This window comes from Eumetopias jubatus, unplaced genomic scaffold (assembly GCF_037043125.1).
Source record: "Eumetopias jubatus isolate StellerSeaLion01/CBP00866 unplaced genomic scaffold, mEumJub1_p1.0 scaffold_10, whole genome shotgun sequence".
Classification (NCBI taxonomy): Eukaryota; Metazoa; Chordata; class Mammalia; order Carnivora; family Otariidae; genus Eumetopias; species Eumetopias jubatus.
This window is the reverse complement of record NW_028274816.1, coordinates 16,756,813-16,774,471: the sequence shown is the minus strand read 5'-3', so window position 1 is coordinate 16,774,471 and position 17,659 is coordinate 16,756,813. Positions and strand designations below refer to the sequence as shown.

Below are 17,659 nucleotides of genomic sequence, written 5' to 3'. Positions count from 1 at the left end.
GATGCATAAAATGATATTTGAAAAAATCATATGTAACAAAACATTTCAAGACAGTCACTAACAGAAGTATGACTTTTAGAGCTCACCTTTGACAGAGGGGAAAGCATAAGTAAAAAATACAGTGGAAGGGTTTGAAACTAAAACAATCTAAGTGTGAGTCACAGCTTTGCCATTTACTAATTTTGTGACCTTCGGCCTTAATGTCTATTAAACTCTCATATTTTAGAAATATCTAGTACAATATCAAGTGCTTATTAGTGTATGTTTTAACTAGTCTCATAATCTAAAAAGCAAAATATACCTCATTAGCGTTGTTTCATTTCTCTGTTGTTATTATATCTACATGAGTTTGATTCGGAGCAAAACATTATAGTCCCTCAATGGGTCAATATAACAGAAGATAATCTAGTTCCCTGTACTGGGATAATTCTTAATTTCCAAGTATTTTATTTATTAAGGGTGAAGGGAGGGCTTGCACTCCCCATATGAATGTGAGTTATTATCATTATTTTTTCAAATATACTGGAATCAACTTACGGGAACACATACAATCTAAATCTTTTTGTGAAGTCCTGTTTGCAGCTGACATTTGCATCAGCTGAATCTCTTGTGTGATTCCAAATTCCATGTGTTTGATTCTGGCCCCTGCCCTAGATGAGATCAATGATCCACAGAGAAAATGGTGTCAGGGACTGTTTAAAAATCTTGGTCTATTTCATACAAATATATTTTCTTTGTTTTGTTTTCAACCTATAAGTTACTGAATAAGAACTTAGGATGGAAACAAGGTGGGCACATATGTATGCTTCTTTCTATTTGTTCTTAGAAGTCATATTGATGCCTTTTGGAAGACAGTAAAATTGACACTAGATAGTAAATGGCCTTAGGCCTTGGCTTTGTGCTAGTGACATAAATTGGGTAACATGTGGTACCAAGAGGAGTTGACATATTGTTGGAAGGGCAGAGATGCACATGCAGATGATGCTGTAACCACCAAGCTATGGAGACACAATTCCTCTGCAGAGAGGTGGAAATCCTCAGGCCTTGAAGATTCTGATGGAGTTTTGGAGGATAGTATTTCTCAAAGTGAGTGCCCGAGAAAAACTTGTAGGGTATAGCACATCAATATATGGTGTGGCATGTGGAGGGGGTGTGAGGGTATGTGGTTTACCTAATAAGACTGCAAAGCACTGAATTAAAAAAGTTCACATTTTCTTCCTCTTGTTTTGTTTAACTGTAAGATTCCCTTGCATCTAGGAGTACATATGAATCACGAAAGGGCTGTATGATCTTTGGCATTTAGCAAATGTAGCTGATTATAAAATCTTTTCGATTTCCTTCAGAGGAAACTATATAATAGTGGTAAATGGAACCCAGTCAGAAAAATCCTTCTCCAGGAAGATAAATGGCGCCATACATGTTCAGCCTAGGAAGTGATGCTTATGATCTTAGGGAGGCATCAGGAAGTGTTCCTGTGAAGTCATATCATGGAAGATGGAGAGAAGAAATTGAAAGGAACCTGAGACTTCTCAGCTATATTAGAAACTGTGGGTTTTACCCTATCAATGAGGTTTTCAAAGAAGAGCAAGTGATGGAATTTTTTTTAATACTAATTCAGAGGTGCACAAAATACACACGAAACATGAAGAGGCACAAGAAACTGAAAATCCCAAACTTTGTATAAACACATTCTTCAGGAGCCCTTGCTTTGTAGCATTTTATCTCAACTTAGTTTCAGGAAGGGAAAGGGCAGTGAAAGAAACAGAGGAAAAATGTCAAAAGTTCTACAAATGGATTTATGAAGGCACAGCCTCCAACTGTCTACCCAGAGGACTGAGGACTTCACCTAGTGTTTAAAAAAGACATATCAAATCAAATCTATATCCTCCTGTTGTATTTTCCATAGGTCAGACTTTCATGGTATATGCTCTGAACAAGTTTTTAAAGACAAGGATGTCTTCATGCACAAAAAAAGGGGCGGGGCATGGGAATGGGAAAATATTCTGGGTAGGAAAAGGAAGTCTTAGTAGAGATTGGATTACCATGCAAATTATAAACCATATCCAGGAACTATCCATTAAATAGCTATGAACAGTGCTCATATTTGAACTATATTATACAGTTTTGAAATAATGGAGGCTAATTGGGTCATTGTGTGGATTTTAATATAATTTCCCAAATTCCAATATTTCCTCTTTTTTAAATTCATCATCATTGTTATGACTTGATTTCTCTTGTGTGTATAACTTTTATTTTCAAGGGCCCCTCTTTTAGGGGATGGTTCTTAAATTATTTTGTGTTATTTCATTCAGTTACAGAAATCACTGACAATCTGATAAAAGCTATGGACTTTCCCATCCTATATCTGCATATATGAATAATTCCATTCAATTTTACTTTCAGATTGAGAAGTTTGAACCATATGATGGTCATTCATAGATCATCCTTTCCTTTCCCAAGTTTAAAACTCCTGCTTTAAGAAACAAAATTAGTACTTCAGGAAAGCTAATATTGATAATCAGAAGTAAACTGGTAATAATGGGCAGAAGAATGAATAGAAAACCAAAAATGATGCTGTCCTTCCTGCAGCACCTTTGACTCACTCTCATTCAACCTGCTTTCTGTCACCTTCCAATTCATACCACCTGCAGAAAGACTGCCAGGAAAAAAGAAAATTGGGTTTTGTCTGAGAAAGTGACAGTGTACTGTGATTGTAGATACCACCTTGGCTATCATGTTGAGTGTTCCTAGAGCATAGATGTATATTACAGAAGCTTTGAAAGCATTCCAAAAGCTGCAACAGTCCTCTCTCACCTTGTCCACACTCACAAGGAACTATGATGTCTAAGTCTTCATTTTGTTGTGCTATGTGTCAGAATCAAAAGTGGACCTTTATCCCTGTAAAGAGCAACAAGAACAAGAATGCACAAGTGCATCTTTATTTGCTCTCCAAAATATTGATGGTCTAAGCCCCAGTTTAACTGAGATGCATGTGCAGAACGTATGGATGTCAACAAGATTTTGAGGCAGCCTGATGTATTAGGGCAGGAAGATGCAGGTAGTTTGTTATTAGATATATCTGGGATCAAATGTTGTATATCACATCTTTGGTGCCCTAGGTTCCGATACATCTCTTCATACATACTTCTCAAGGTTATGTGAGAATTAGTGATGATGCTAAAATATGCTGACATCATTCATTCATTCATTCATTTATGCAATACATATTAAATAGTTACCACGTGCTGTTCTTACAGCAGTGAGGGGGTAAAAATCCAATTCATCATATATAATCATGCCTGGTACCTAAGAACAAGTCAATGAACAATATCTGTAGAATCTTATAGGAGATTTCTAATAGATCCCATGCTAGTTTAATGGTTGTAAACAGATCAGATCATCAGAAATGTATTTGTTTGTTGGATGCTTGCCTTTCAAAAAGTTAATATTGACAGTGATACCCCACTGTTATTAAATATTTTTGAAGTAATGTAAAATAGCCTAAAGTAAAGTTTATCATCTGCTAATGAAAACAATCTAAGTTAGGTTTAGTGTTGATAAACAATGAATCATTTTTTAAATAAAATAGTCAGAATTATGATATGGCTCCATAATTCTCAAAAATTTTCTTTTTTTTAGTTTCATGCCTTAGAAAGGTTATTTCATTTCAAATTAGTAATCTCAAGAAACAGAAAGAGTCTGCTCCCATAGAATTCCAAGTATGGCCCTGAAATTCATTTCCTTATCGCAACATTCCAGATATACTTTATTTTTCCGGAAGTTTTTATATAAACTTCCAGCTTTCCTTGAAATTAATCCACAATAAATGATTAAACATTAGATTTTTCAATTGCATCCTAATACTGATAGAAAGGAAAAATATTGAAACTAAATGCTATACATGTACTCCTAAAAATCTCTGACCTCCCTGGAAATTTTTATATCATTTTCATGAAATAGTTATCCAATAAACTAAAAGTTAACTGACGTCATAGTAGCTCACAGGAGAAAATGTGTATGATTTTAATTTGCCATTTACTCAATGTGCCTATAAAATCTGCTTGTGTGGAGATGCACTTCCTTGAATAAATCTGTTCTTTTTCTTCCATTGTTTAAAGCTAAATGTATTCAGATGTTATTACATCAGTGAAAACTTCAGCCTTTTAGATAGGGGTATCTTAATGCGTTTTAATAGCATAAAGTCCTTCAAATGATTTACCAGGTGTCCACTTTTAGATAAAATGTCTAGACAGTAGCTATCTGCATTAAGATAAAATGAAGTGTCAAAAATGGTTTAAGCCAAATTCTTAACTTGCTCACGGGATATTTGGAAGTTGATTTAAAGGGTCACCATTTCATCACTTTTTCCATAACACATCATGCACTGAGCTTGATGCGAGCTTAACAATACAAACTCTCCTAATGAATAATAATGAGGGAGCTGTAAACACCAATTTTCTCCCTTAGCTGAAAACAGTTCATCTCAGACTTCAGCAGGCTTCAGAATCACCTACAAGGCTATTTACAATGCAGATTTCTAGGCCTCACCCCAAGGCTTTCTGGGTCAGTAGGCTCAAGAAGTTGCATGTCTAACAGAGTTCCTGGCTTACATAGATGGTGGGGAAAAAAAACCTATTCATTGCAGGTGTAATGTTTAGACCAAACTTCTGAGATATGGCATGACAGGTAATTACACTCCTTTACTTCAGGTAAGCTAAATTATTGCATCTTTTGTTTTGGTCCTGGTGGCTTAACTAATGAAATAACTCATGTAGATCCACTTGCCAGCAGGTATGAGTCTTTCTCATGCAGCTTACTTAGAAATATTAGGAATGGTATCATTACAGGAGCTGATAGAAGCTAAATACATCATAAGAATGCATTTAGTCATGAATGGTTTTCGCCGCAGGATATCAAGAAGCTCTCTTTTCATTTGTCCTTCTTCACTTGTGCTCACACACGTTGTTCAAGAGTTACTTTTTCAACTGGTACAGGTGAACAAAGGAGTCCTTTTGAAACAAAATTGAATAAAGGGAGCAGAGAATGTTTCAGATGCTCACAAATAACTCCTCCCCCCTCTGTTCTTTATAACTGCCTCAAAGAAGGTTCCTGTCAAATTCTTCTCTTAAATATTTGGACATGTAGGCTAGCCATAGAAGAGTTATTTGTGTGTTCCCAGCTTCTCCCCTTGGGTTTCCATTCCTTTGTTTTTATAAAACTAGAAGCCCAGGGCATCTCTCTGCACTTAAATGTCACGGCAAAGATGCTAGGTGTTCAGATATAGTAAATATAATTGTATTGCCATCGAATCTGATGAGGTTAGGGAATTGTTCGGGGAACAAAAGCCAGTATGCTTCTCATAGGGCTATGTCATGAATAAATGGTGGTGACCCTAATAAAACAACAACAACAACCATGAAAGGACAATAATAATAACATTCATTGAACATTTACTAGGAACCAGATGCTCTATTAAGAGATTGACATGAATTTATGTCAATAGTCAAAACAGCCCTATGAGGAAGGTACTTTTCATTTGCAATTTTAGGAATACATGAAAACTGAGTTTCATAAAGACTGAAGTAACTCCCTCAGTGTCACACAATGAGTAAAGGGTAAAACTATGCCTTCTATCAAGGCTGCTCAATTTCAGAGTCCATCACTTTGATGACTACCTCACTGTCTTAATCATAAGTTATATTTTGTGCTATTTTTTTGTTATATTGTTACTAAAGCTAAGCACGACAAGACATTTTACAAGGTCCTTAACAATAGTAAAACACCTACCAGGTAAGAATATGTCCCAATTTAAAAATGGAGAAATAGAGGAGTTGAAAAAAGTTATTTCCTTTATGTCACAACTTTAATGCCCTGCTCATCATGTAATATGTGCTCGATACAAGGCAAAAGTCACAGTTGTCCAACATTATGGTTCTCACAATTCCTTAGGTGATAAGTTACAAGGCAATGATATCCTTTTCTCAAAAAGAAATGATGCTTTTTTTTTTTTTTTTTTTACTGAAATTGGCAAAGTTGAATGGGACCTAACTATTCAAACAGTCCTAATGTATTAGGCATCATCATTACATTCTCTAAATTCCACAAACCGGAGAGCATTTCCCTGTTAATTCTTTTTTTTGATACCTCATATCACCTTGATTGTCATGCTTTGCAGGCATTTTTTTTTTTTTTGCAGAAATTATGTTGTACTTATTTACAGTAGTAGTATAAACTATAATTTTTACTACATTAACTGTTGTCCAGTGTTTCATATTGAAGTGATTAATATCACAGATTCACAAATATGAATTATTAAGCTGATTCTCTGACATCCCAAGAAACAACGTAGCACTAAGTTAATGCAGCTTTGCAAATGAAATAAACACATTCAACCGGCACGATTCCAAGTATGTGTATCTATCCAAACAGTTCTCTGCACAGTGGTAATTCTCCTAATCCCTATAATTTATTCATCTCAGGATACACTCCAAAGCATTGTTTGCATGTGTTATCCACTCGCTTTAAAAACAGTATTCATTATTGGGAGGGAACAGATGCAACTCTTCAGAAAGGTTTGTTGCAGTGATGTTTGTGCCGAGGAACATTCTATTTGGCAAACATTTGTAGCCTGATGAGTAAAAAAAAAGAGTTTTCAGGGTTCAAGATTTAAGTACCTTACTTCCAAGATCCTCCCAAGAGCCACACTACAATCACTGTAACAATTCCAAATCTCATTTTAGATGCCCATAGAGACTCAAATTGGAAAGAAATCTGTAATTACCCAGTGGAATTTTCAAATACCCTTAAATTTGCTATTTTGATCCACGGACACCAAGTGGACACAAAAGTAATGACCTTAATTTTCATCGGTTTATCAAAGCTGAGGTTTTACTGTGATAAATGTTTCTCCTTGTTCTTGGCACAAACCATCCACAACAATTCAGAAAACTGAAAAAAAAAATTTCTTGGACCAAAGTATTAGTCCACTAAAGAGATGTCACTCAGCTTTTAAAGGCGGTATAAGCCCTCTGATGTCATCAGAAATGCTGATGTCGAGTTTTATGTTACAGGTCATTCAAACAGTGAGTGCCATGGACAAAGATGATCCCAAAAATGGACATTATTTCTTATACAGTCTTCTTCCAGAAATGGTCAACAATCCGAATTTTACCATCAAGAAAAATGAAGGTAAATATATTAGCCCTATGAAACAGGGTAGAACATAAATTGGAAAATAGGATATGATTTCATAATTTGACTGAAAATATCAACAAAATAATTTTTGTTCACCCCTGAGCAGTTGAAACTTAGCTTATCAGCCTAATGGCTCAATAATTACATCACTTCCTCTTTCCAATATTGAAACAATAGATAAGAAAATTGTTAATGTGAAAGTTAATTTTATCCTAGGGAATACCTCAATCACCTAACTTTAAAGACTGAAGAGTAGGATTTAACCCCTGGGAAAGTTCCAGGAATTTTGAGATACTGAGATATCTGTTAGAGAAGGAACTGGCTTATACTTGGCAGTTGTTAAGTTTTAATTGAATGTTTACCAAGTCTTTAGGGAAAGCCTATCCTAATTTTGCCTGGTTTGTGGGTACACATTAGAGGTATTTGTTTTAAGCCTGTACCAACTTTGATAATAGCAATTAGATCAGGAAGTCCTTCTTGAAGGACACTCCTTATTGGTATTATTTTGGAGCTAAAATAAACTGATTTTATTGTTAGGTTTTTCACTCATGGAGAACATTTAATCCATTTCATTATTTCTTGAGAACCAAGTTTGGATTAACTATTTCCCCCACTGTCTATTACATGTGAAAGCCATAGATCTTTTTTTTTTTTTTTTTAAGTCTATCTCTTCTGTACATTTTTGTTTCCTAAGCTGCTATAGATTCAATAAGCATTTTTCACTGTTTATTTTGATCCAGGTATATTTAAATCTTAGTTTCAGCTGTTTTTGAACGAATAGCAAAATAAATGCATTGCCTTAAGCTGTCTTCCAGCCTTACTATAGGCATTAGTTTGGATTTCTGAATGGTCTCTATAAAAGCTAGACTCAATTAGAAGAGTAAAATTTGGTTCATGACACTTGTTTGGGTTATTTGCTATGTTCTGTTTCAAGGAGGTAGTGAATTTTACTAACATTTCCTTCATGAAATAAAATAACATTTTATGGCTCTTGTTAAATATATTATGGCCTTACCTTTTAACATAATGCTACTTAATTCTTTGGGGATGCTCTGATAAATGTGAATGCATCACCAAAAATGAAATGACAAAGTCATTATACAGATACTACTCATTTAGCTGGCTTCCACTATTATAAACGCTAAGGAAACAAAATCCTGTTCTTTCTTAATAATGGAGTACTCCTTTGTTAGCCTCCCCTAATTAGGAACTGTAATCCAAGTACATTATCTTTGTTTTTTAGTCAACAACATTTATTTTTTATGGAAGTCACATGAATATGTCTAAGAGAAAGCCAACTCAGAAAGCCGAAACTGAGCCACAGGTCTGTGCTTAAGTGTAGTCCATGCTCACTTTGATTGTGAGCTAATAGGTATCAGTCATTATTTTTGCATATGAAATGCCCTAAATTTAAAAATTCTCTGTGAAGAAATGTTTTCCCATCCCAAAGGTTCTGAGCTTCTTGGAATTTTCTGTGCATGCAATTTCAAAATATGCCTGCAATAGAAGTATGGCACACCAAAGGCACCACATAAACATGTGTTGAGCAAATGGGAGGTTTTTTGGGTGCCAGGGAAAGTGTAGTTTTGTACTATATTTGTTATGCCCTAAACCTGTCAGATTTTAGTCTGACATGAATGAATTTCATGTGTTTTCTCTAAATTTTAGAATCAATAGAAAGTACAAGTTTATACACTTAGATAACCTCTTTTTGCCCTATCACATTTTAATAAGCCCTTCAATAGAATATTTAAAAGACTGTGTTATCTGTTTTATTTTGAAACTAAAAAATGGAAGTAGCACTTTTTATTTATGTCACAGGTTTGCATGTGTGTGAAATAACTGAAAAAAGATGCCAGGTGTTGCAAATATTTTGTGGAAAGTGCACTCTTTGTGCTACAATTGTTTATATTAAATTGTGTGTTTATTTTGACAAGAGTGACCACATAATTTATTATTCCAACTGGGACATTTTTTAAAGTGAAAAGGGTTGCTATTTATATTTGTTCCTAGAAAAACATAAACCAGGACTGTCTTGTGGAAACCAGGACATATATTCACTGTGATTCTGGATTTAGGATCCAAACATTGAACATCTCCATAGAGTAAATCATGAGCCCATTGGTCTTTGAAATAGATATGTATAATTTATACTCTATCTTCCTTTTTCTAGATCAGAAATTCATGAGTTTTGCTCTTTAGACCTCAACCTTTTTGTCATCTGGATAGTTACTATAAGAATCGGGGGCGGGGGGGGGGGAATGGTCCCTTCTTCCTATGTAGAAACAATCAAAGTAATGGGAAAAAGTTGTCAGATTTAAAATGATGGAGATATATAGGTAAGTAGATAGATATTAAATGAGTATTTTTTAGCCTATTACCCATTCCGTATTGATGATAAGAGAATACAAATACAAAAAAAGTCCAAATGCTAGACATTATTTAGTTTAAACTATGGTATATTTTATGTTTGAAAGATGGACAGGATTAAATTCTATAATCATATTTAGAATTGTTTTTTTCTACATAAGATGGACTTTAAAATGGGCATTAGCTGATGTTTCTCCACTGACAGTGTCATGATTTACAAGTCCCAAGGTTAAGATTTTGAGAGAGTCATTATATCCAAATTCATAATTGATGGGTGGATGATTCCCCTGTTTAATTAGACCCTTATGGGAGATGGTTTTAGTATTTGGCATTTTCTGAGGAACTTGTAGTCATGTCTTTCAACTTGAAGTTACTGTGATCTTTCTCCTCCCTCATATAGATTGGTCCTTCTGCAATTTTCAGAGGACTAATTCATAATCAAAGACAAAATGAGATAGAAATTAGCTGTCTCTTATCTCCTACACAGTTGAGTGATTTCACAAATAATTCTCTTTCTGAATATATGAGATTCATATTTCATCCAGATTAGGAAAGCAACCTTCAATACAGATGAAGGTGAAAACGAAGGTCACAAATATGATGAGTCATTTATATCATATATAAACAGCAATCATAGCACCTTGAATTTTCTCAATTATATGGCCTAGCCATTGGTTTCTCCATCTTCCAGTTGGGTGAATTTAGAAGCAAGAGTTTTGCTGACCACATTTCATATTGCCTTTCATCCTAACCTTGAAAATGGAAGATACTCAACAATTAAATAGAACAAGACAGGGAAGATAAATGGACCTTTTACAGATACAGAACTGTCTTGCTTGCAGAAAATTTCAGGTCTGCCAGAAACCTGATCTTCTCAGTCTGCACACTGTAGTTAAAAGATATGATTGGAATTGCCAGAAAGCAATCTGGTAAAATGGGAGTCTTCATGTTTTATACTGAATTATTTGAATCACGTGTGTAGAGAAATGAGGAAAAACATAAAGCTCTGCTCCCTAGAGAGGACATTATGGAAAGGAAAGAAGTAGACAGTAGGCTTGGCCTTAATTACAGCTTGGTTAGACTTAAGAAAAGACAGCAGGGGAACCAGGGTACCTGATGACACTAATGGTTTTTTTCCTCTTCTTGATATCTCCTTTCTGATCAAAATCCAATTGGTAAGAACCTCACTCTACAAGTATAATTGTGACAAATAATTTGGATAATGTCGATGCTGACTAGAACTTTGGAATAAATGTGCCTTGGGTTATCTCAATGTCCATAACATCCTTACCTGTTTAGAATACAATTCATGCTTTGTTTTGTGAGGTTTCTATCTCAACTGGCCAATTTCAAGCAGTGTGTGTTTTATGTCTTTTTATCCTCTAGAAGCATCCCTTGTAAGAACATGGACTACAGGCCAATTATTTTAAGTCCTAGTTGCCTTATCTGTACTATCAGGATAACAATATCTATTCACCTCACAAGTGTGCTGTGACAGATACGTGTAACCTTTGTGCCAGACACCTCTTAACACAATGTCTGGCACATAAAAAAAATTCATCAGTACATGGGACAAAATCCTCATTAGGTTTATCTAATAATTCCTAAATTCCCATGCTATGTTCTATCTCCTCTGGCTTATCATTCTCAACCAGGTTTCATTGCAGCTTGAACTCTGTTCATTTTTTAATGTTGTACCGTAATTGTGAAAGTGCCCTCATTGGTAGCATTGAAAACCTTCATCCTTACTAGAATGCATTGCAAGAAATGTGCGTGGTAATGTGTTGCAATCTAAAGAATATTACAATAGAAAGATTTAAGAAAGAAAAGGAGGAGGAGGAAAAGGAGAAAACTGAAAATATTTACCAGCCATGGAAATAGCTGCAGGATTCTTGGATCTGTTTTTGAATATGAAGGCTTTCTTTTCTTTATCCTTTGCCAAAATGAAACTCAGCTTTCTCCACACAGTAGCTGACCCCAACTTCCAACTCGAAATTCTGGCATATCAAGTTGTTTCAAACACCCACAGCCTCCTAACACACATACCCTGTGGAATCATGTTGCACGGGCTGGAAGTTTAAAGGCAATCTTCCTTTGTTCTTTTGAAGAATGTCAAGTTTATCTCACATTGCTCTTGCCACAAAACTGAAACCTGCTGCCTGAAGGTGGAATTGAATTTCCCCAATCCCAGGCCAGCCAGAGCTGGCCCTCTGTCCTCCATCTTTACTCAGGCAGACTCCACATGCCTGCTTCTGCTGTACTGAGGATGTAGGTGTTGAGGCAGACAGAGCCCCTCTCTCAGAGAGTCTCCTTAAGCCAGCTGTGCCCCATCTAGGCAGAACTGGACTTGAAAGGTCTTCCCGGTGACCCACAGAGCAAAGAGGTCCTCTTTGTAAGCCAATTGTCCTCTTTGTGGCCACCTCAGACATCCCTGAGTTCTTCCATTACACCAGGCTGCTTTGAAGCTAACGCAGGACTTTCCAAAATAACATCTTTCCTCAAGTGGCCTTTACAAAAGCCTCCATCCCTCAGCCACAGCCAAGCCATTATTGTTGGGTTTCCCAGGCAACCATACCTAAGCAACAAGTGAAGACCGTGTGCTTGCATGAGTGTGATAATGAATACCTACATGGGGATGTTTGCAATATGGTCACCCTGTCTGCTCTGCTCACACAGAGGACTTTTCCATAGTGCTACACACGACCAAACACTGACTTGAGATCTTTCCCATATAAGGCATCAGCTCTGACCCATATGAAACATGGTACTTTTCATCAATGTTGAATCATAAAAGGTAGAACTCAATTTGCATGAAACAGGAGGTCCAACTGGGATCCCAAATATACAGAACAGCATTATGCATACATGATCCAAAAGGCTTCTGCTTCAGTAATTCATAATTTATTGTTTATGCTTCCAGCAATGTTCCATTGATAAAAAGCCATTTATGTTTCATTTTGTCATCTAAACTGTAATTAAGGATGATGTGCAAGCTAAGAAAAATAGATAACAGATCTGTACTTCCACTCTCCAAGTTGCATATGGTTGAAGAGTTGGTTCAGAAAACTAGATTTTCTTTGCTTAAGTAGTTTCAATAAAACTCTTGTTATTTTGTATAGTCTCCATATCTTTTTGGATTGATTCTTTCCTCTTTTAAATCATAATACAAGAGTGGTTTCAGAAGTTAAGAATTTCCTTTGCAAATATTGAAAATCCTAAAATTATTACTCTATTCAGACAGAGCACTGCTCTTAGTATTTATATTTTAGTGTATATTGTGGGAGACAATTTAATTATGAGATTACGGACTACCAGGGATAAATTTATATACATGGCATAGACTTATATGTGTGGTTGTCCATCTGCTATTCAAAGTTATAAATTGATTCAGAGCTTCTCAATTTGCTGACTCATTTCTGGTCGGTACAGAGCATTCTAATTCTGAAGATATTTTAAAGAAGAAAAACCAAGAGATAAATTGATACATGCTTAGTTACCTTAGTGATTGTAAAGATGCCTTACGATATAGAATCTTTTCTTTGAGAATTTACTTTCTGGGACTTCTGCTTCAAAAGAGAAAAATAGAAAAATAAAGGGATCGATCAAACATCAGGAAGAAGAGAAGGAATTACTCAGAGAAATGTTTTTTATTTATCAGATCTTGTTTGGACCACTTTCTTGTTTGTGCCATTAAAAAATAATGCTATTTACTGATTTAGAATCTATTTACAAGCATAAAAATAGGTCTTGGGATTTTGTGGGCGCCAGATAAACATGACTGTCCTTTTGGTAAGCACAAGCAAATATTAAAATTGAATGTGGAAGCAAAATGAGCTGTCAGTCGATGCTAATTCTCCTTTTCTAAAAAGGTACTAGATGTAGTTGATAATCATTTTATCTCCTTTCAGCATGGAAGTTTGGATTAATTTTGAGCACTTTATAGACACCACATCAAGTCTACGTGACATTCTATCTTGGGACGTGACCTGAATAACACATACCATGTGCTTTGGATCCCTTGGTTTATTAAAGTGGATAGAGAAAGCAGAGGAAGAATTTGGAAACAGTGAAGGGGACACTCAGATAGATAAACATCTTAAAAGTTGATTTGGGATGAATTAGAATGAACAGTAAAAGAGAGACGCTGTGGAATATAGAACAGCACAAGCTTCATGGCTAAGAGTATTCAGCTTTGAATCCTAGCTCTTTTGATTATGATCTGTGAGAACTTTCATAAATAATGGAATAATCTTGAACATTTATCTATAAAATGGAGAGAATAATTGCCCATATGTTCTTTTGAATAAGAAAATATTAATTTAAATAAAAAACAAAACAAATGTGCTAAGTTCAGTGTCTGGTAAATGGAAGGTGCTCAATAAATAATAGTTTCCTTTCTCTCCTTTGTATTCTAATACAATTTTCCTGAATCTGTCTCATCCCACTGCCAACAAACCCACACGCACATGCAATGCAACCCACAAAACCATAAGTAAGGAAACTAAAAACAAGGCATTTGTGTGATAACTAATGCTATGCTATTTAACTGCCCCTTATCTGAATGGCCGGTGATGGAACATGTCTGTAAATACTGGCCATGAGTACTCAAAGCAAAGGGACAGGAGATACAGTAAAAAAGAATATTCAGGTAACTAAAGTTGTTCTTTGAATACAATCTTCGTTACTATTACATAATCAATTGACAAAAATAAAGAGGGCTTAAAAATTCTAGGGCTCCCCAGGGCTGGGTCTTCTATCTCTAGATCCAATTGCATATAGCTCTCTATATACGGCAAATGGAACATCTGGGAGTTGACAGAATGATAGAATTTTGGACCTAGGAGCACCTTAGTAAAACAACAACAACAACAGCAACAAACCAGACTGTGAAGATATTAACTGCTAACTACAGAACAGCAAACGTATTTTAAAAAATCAATAATGGTGTACTTTAAAAAAAGGCAATGATAAAGGGTGCTCTCTCCCCGATTTTATTATCTGTCACTCTCTCCCTTCTACCTTGTTCTCATCTTCTCTATTCCTTATATATCCTTAGAGTTGAACACATAAAACTGATGATGCTTTTTAAGTTTTTTTATTTATTCATTCGAGACACAGAGATACAGAGAGAGAGAATATGAGCAGGGGGAGAAGCAGAGGGAAGGGGAGAAGCAGACTCCCCACTGAGCAGGGAGCCCGATGCGGGGCTCGATCCCAGGACTCTGGGATCATGACCTGAGCTGAAGGCAGATGCTTAACCATCTGAGCCACCCAGGTGCCCCAAAACTGATGATGCTTTTTAAATCCACTCTCCCTTCCTTTTATCTAGAATACACATCTGCTACTCCATTTTCTATCTAGCTAATTTCCAATCATTCATAAGAACTCAGGTTCCTCTCACATGTGAACAGAGCAAGGGAACGTTTAACAGTTGCTATGAAGTTTGTTTGCTTTGCTTTTCTCTGCAGGACAGTGTGGTAACTGCTAAGGCAGACACACGAGTCAAGGAATGTCTTCCTCATTATCCTCTAGAGGTTATTCATAAGAGAGTATGTCCTTATTCCCTCAAGCATTCATTCACTACCCATTTATTGAGTGCCTACCATGTGCTAGGCACTACGCTGGAATTGCAAACATAGCAGTGAATAAGATAGACACTGTTTTTGTCCTTCTGTACAGTGTATTTTTGTTCTCACAACTCAGTCTTATACTAATTTGAATTCAGAGAAAGGAAGGCTATAATTTAACATGGGTTTTTGTCATAAGGTGGAGAAATGCAGAGGCCAGCCTGTAAAATACTGTGATCTGGGGAGGAATGATCACACACATTCTAACTTCTATACTGTCATAAACAAAGTTCCCACTTAGACCTTACCCAACTTGTAAAACTGGCCCTACATAAAAAAGAATTGTCATTTTTACAAAGCCATGGGCTGATATGAGTGGTGATCTACATCCATAGACATGGGTAGCTAATTCCACCCGTGAGTTTCAGATCGCTGTCCTCACTAGGCCTATGCTCAGACAAGTTGGACCACACTACTTAGTGTGCTTCCGGCTACAGTCAGATCATGATGGTGAGTTCTTTCCAAATTCAAGGTGATCCATAGGCATCACTGTAATTTGTATGGCAGCACTGCCAGTGAACCAGGGCTAATGATTCTATTTGTGCAGGTTTATTAGAATCCACCAGAGTCTTGATCCAAGCTTTGTTATATATTGTTTATGTCTTTTCCAGTCCCCATGCATCATTGGTTCAGATACTTGTCAGTGACCTGGTTTTAGCTAACTTTCAGTGTTTAATGTTTACGGAGGGCCCCTGGCAACTAGAAGATGGTATTGTGCTGATTTCTGGACGTGGCATTGGGTTCATTTTCAATCTGTTCCTAAAGTGCCACCAGAATGAATGTACTGATGCACTTCATAGGAAATATAGTAATTGCTGCCCCTGGACCTTTCTGGGTCCCCCACTGCCTTTGCTTTCATCCTACTAGATTGCTTACTAAAATTTCCTCCCTCTATTGCTTGAGTATATTATTCTCAGCCTTTTGACGGCTGTTTATCTTAGGGCGAGAAAAAAGTACTAATGCACCTGGTATGCTGAGCACAATCATCCTTCTCCAAGTTTCATGTTTTCACTTGGCCAGACTGCCATCACTAGTTCCATCAAGGTCACGCTGTGATTTACTTCTCTGTAGACTTCAGTTTACTCTCCCACAAAATGAATGGGTTAGTGCTGGGGAGCTAAGGATTCATCTATTCTAATATACTATGTGTGCAAACACGTGGTATTTGGAGAAATATCACAAACTGTGAAATCAGACAAGTTCCTGCATTCACCAATTAATGGAGATGTGACTTTGGACAGAGCTTTTAACTTTCTATAACAGACTGTGTTTGATAATGTTGAAATGAAATTGCTGTGATGAACAAATGAAAGAATATAGGCTAAATGCCAAGGGCAGTGCTTGGAACTTATGTGATATTCTATGTACTTTGTCTCCTTTATCAACCTTCAAAAGGAATAATGCATATGGAAGTCATCTTTATACCAGAAATTATCGTACCAAATCTCATCCATATTAAAATACTAGGTAGTATTATTAAGAGATATGTTTCTACAATTACAGGTTCTCTCTTTCAGTATGTTTGGGCAGGATTTTGGACATAGTAAAGAATTAAATCACTTCCATACATCAAAAGAACTCAATAAACATATGACACATGGTTCTAAGAGCTCAGAGTTTGGTAGCCTTGCTTATCTTCTAAGGCTGGAGAGAGGAAATGCAAGTTTTATGAAGATATTTAATTACTGGATTAGTTTTGATTTATCAGGAAGTTCTCTCACAAAAGTAGGGCTTGAATAAAGTTTTGCAGAAATGAAAACATTGTTATGTGCAGAGGTGCTTATTGTAATTAAGGGATAATGGTGAGATATACAAGGAATTTACTTCAAGGAACAATAAGGAATGGCCAAAAATGTTTTTAAAGAAAAATGCAATGAAACATTTTGCGGAGATCCATGAACTCTATTATCATAAGTCTTTGCTTTGTTCGCAAAAAGACATTAATAATGTGGCTCTTAGTGTTTTGAGTATGTCTGCGTACATTCTTGATGTTTTTCATAGAATAATAAATGTGTCCTACACATTTAGGAGGTTTTAACACACACACACACACACACACACACACACACACACACATTTACTAATGGAGCTGGGAAGTACACTGATATAAACACACACTGTATATACCAGTTATATATATATATATATCTGCTCAGTGCATACTACCAAATCTTAAAATAAAAAAAAAATATAACTTGGCCATGTTCTGACACATATATTGTGAATTGACACAAAACTTGCCTTTCTTATAAATGTTGCTAGGCTAAAGTTCAATGAAGAAAGTTTTAGAATGGTTAGGAGGCAATTATCTAAAATTCTTATCTTTTTTTTCCCAAAGTAAGATGACTAAAATGTACAAAGGAAATTATATAAAGTTCACATTTTGACTGTGTAGGGTAGAAACAAGAAGAAAATCTATGCCCCTCTATTAATTCTGTTATAGCCTTTCTGTCTTTCTAAAGTATGTA

The 17,659-nt window shown here is 35.9% G+C and overlaps 1 protein-coding gene across 1 annotated transcript in view; it reads left to right on the top strand.

Moving 5' to 3' along the window:
* Window positions 1-17,659, top strand: part of CDH8 (cadherin 8) — a 334,233-nt gene that overhangs the window by 277,339 nt on the left and 39,235 nt on the right. Inside the window, exon 9 of the mRNA XM_028095485.2 lies at window positions 7,071-7,188. Within this exon, the coding sequence (XP_027951286.2) occupies window positions 7,071-7,188 (118 nt within the window). The remainder of the gene's footprint in view (window positions 1-7,070; window positions 7,189-17,659) is intronic.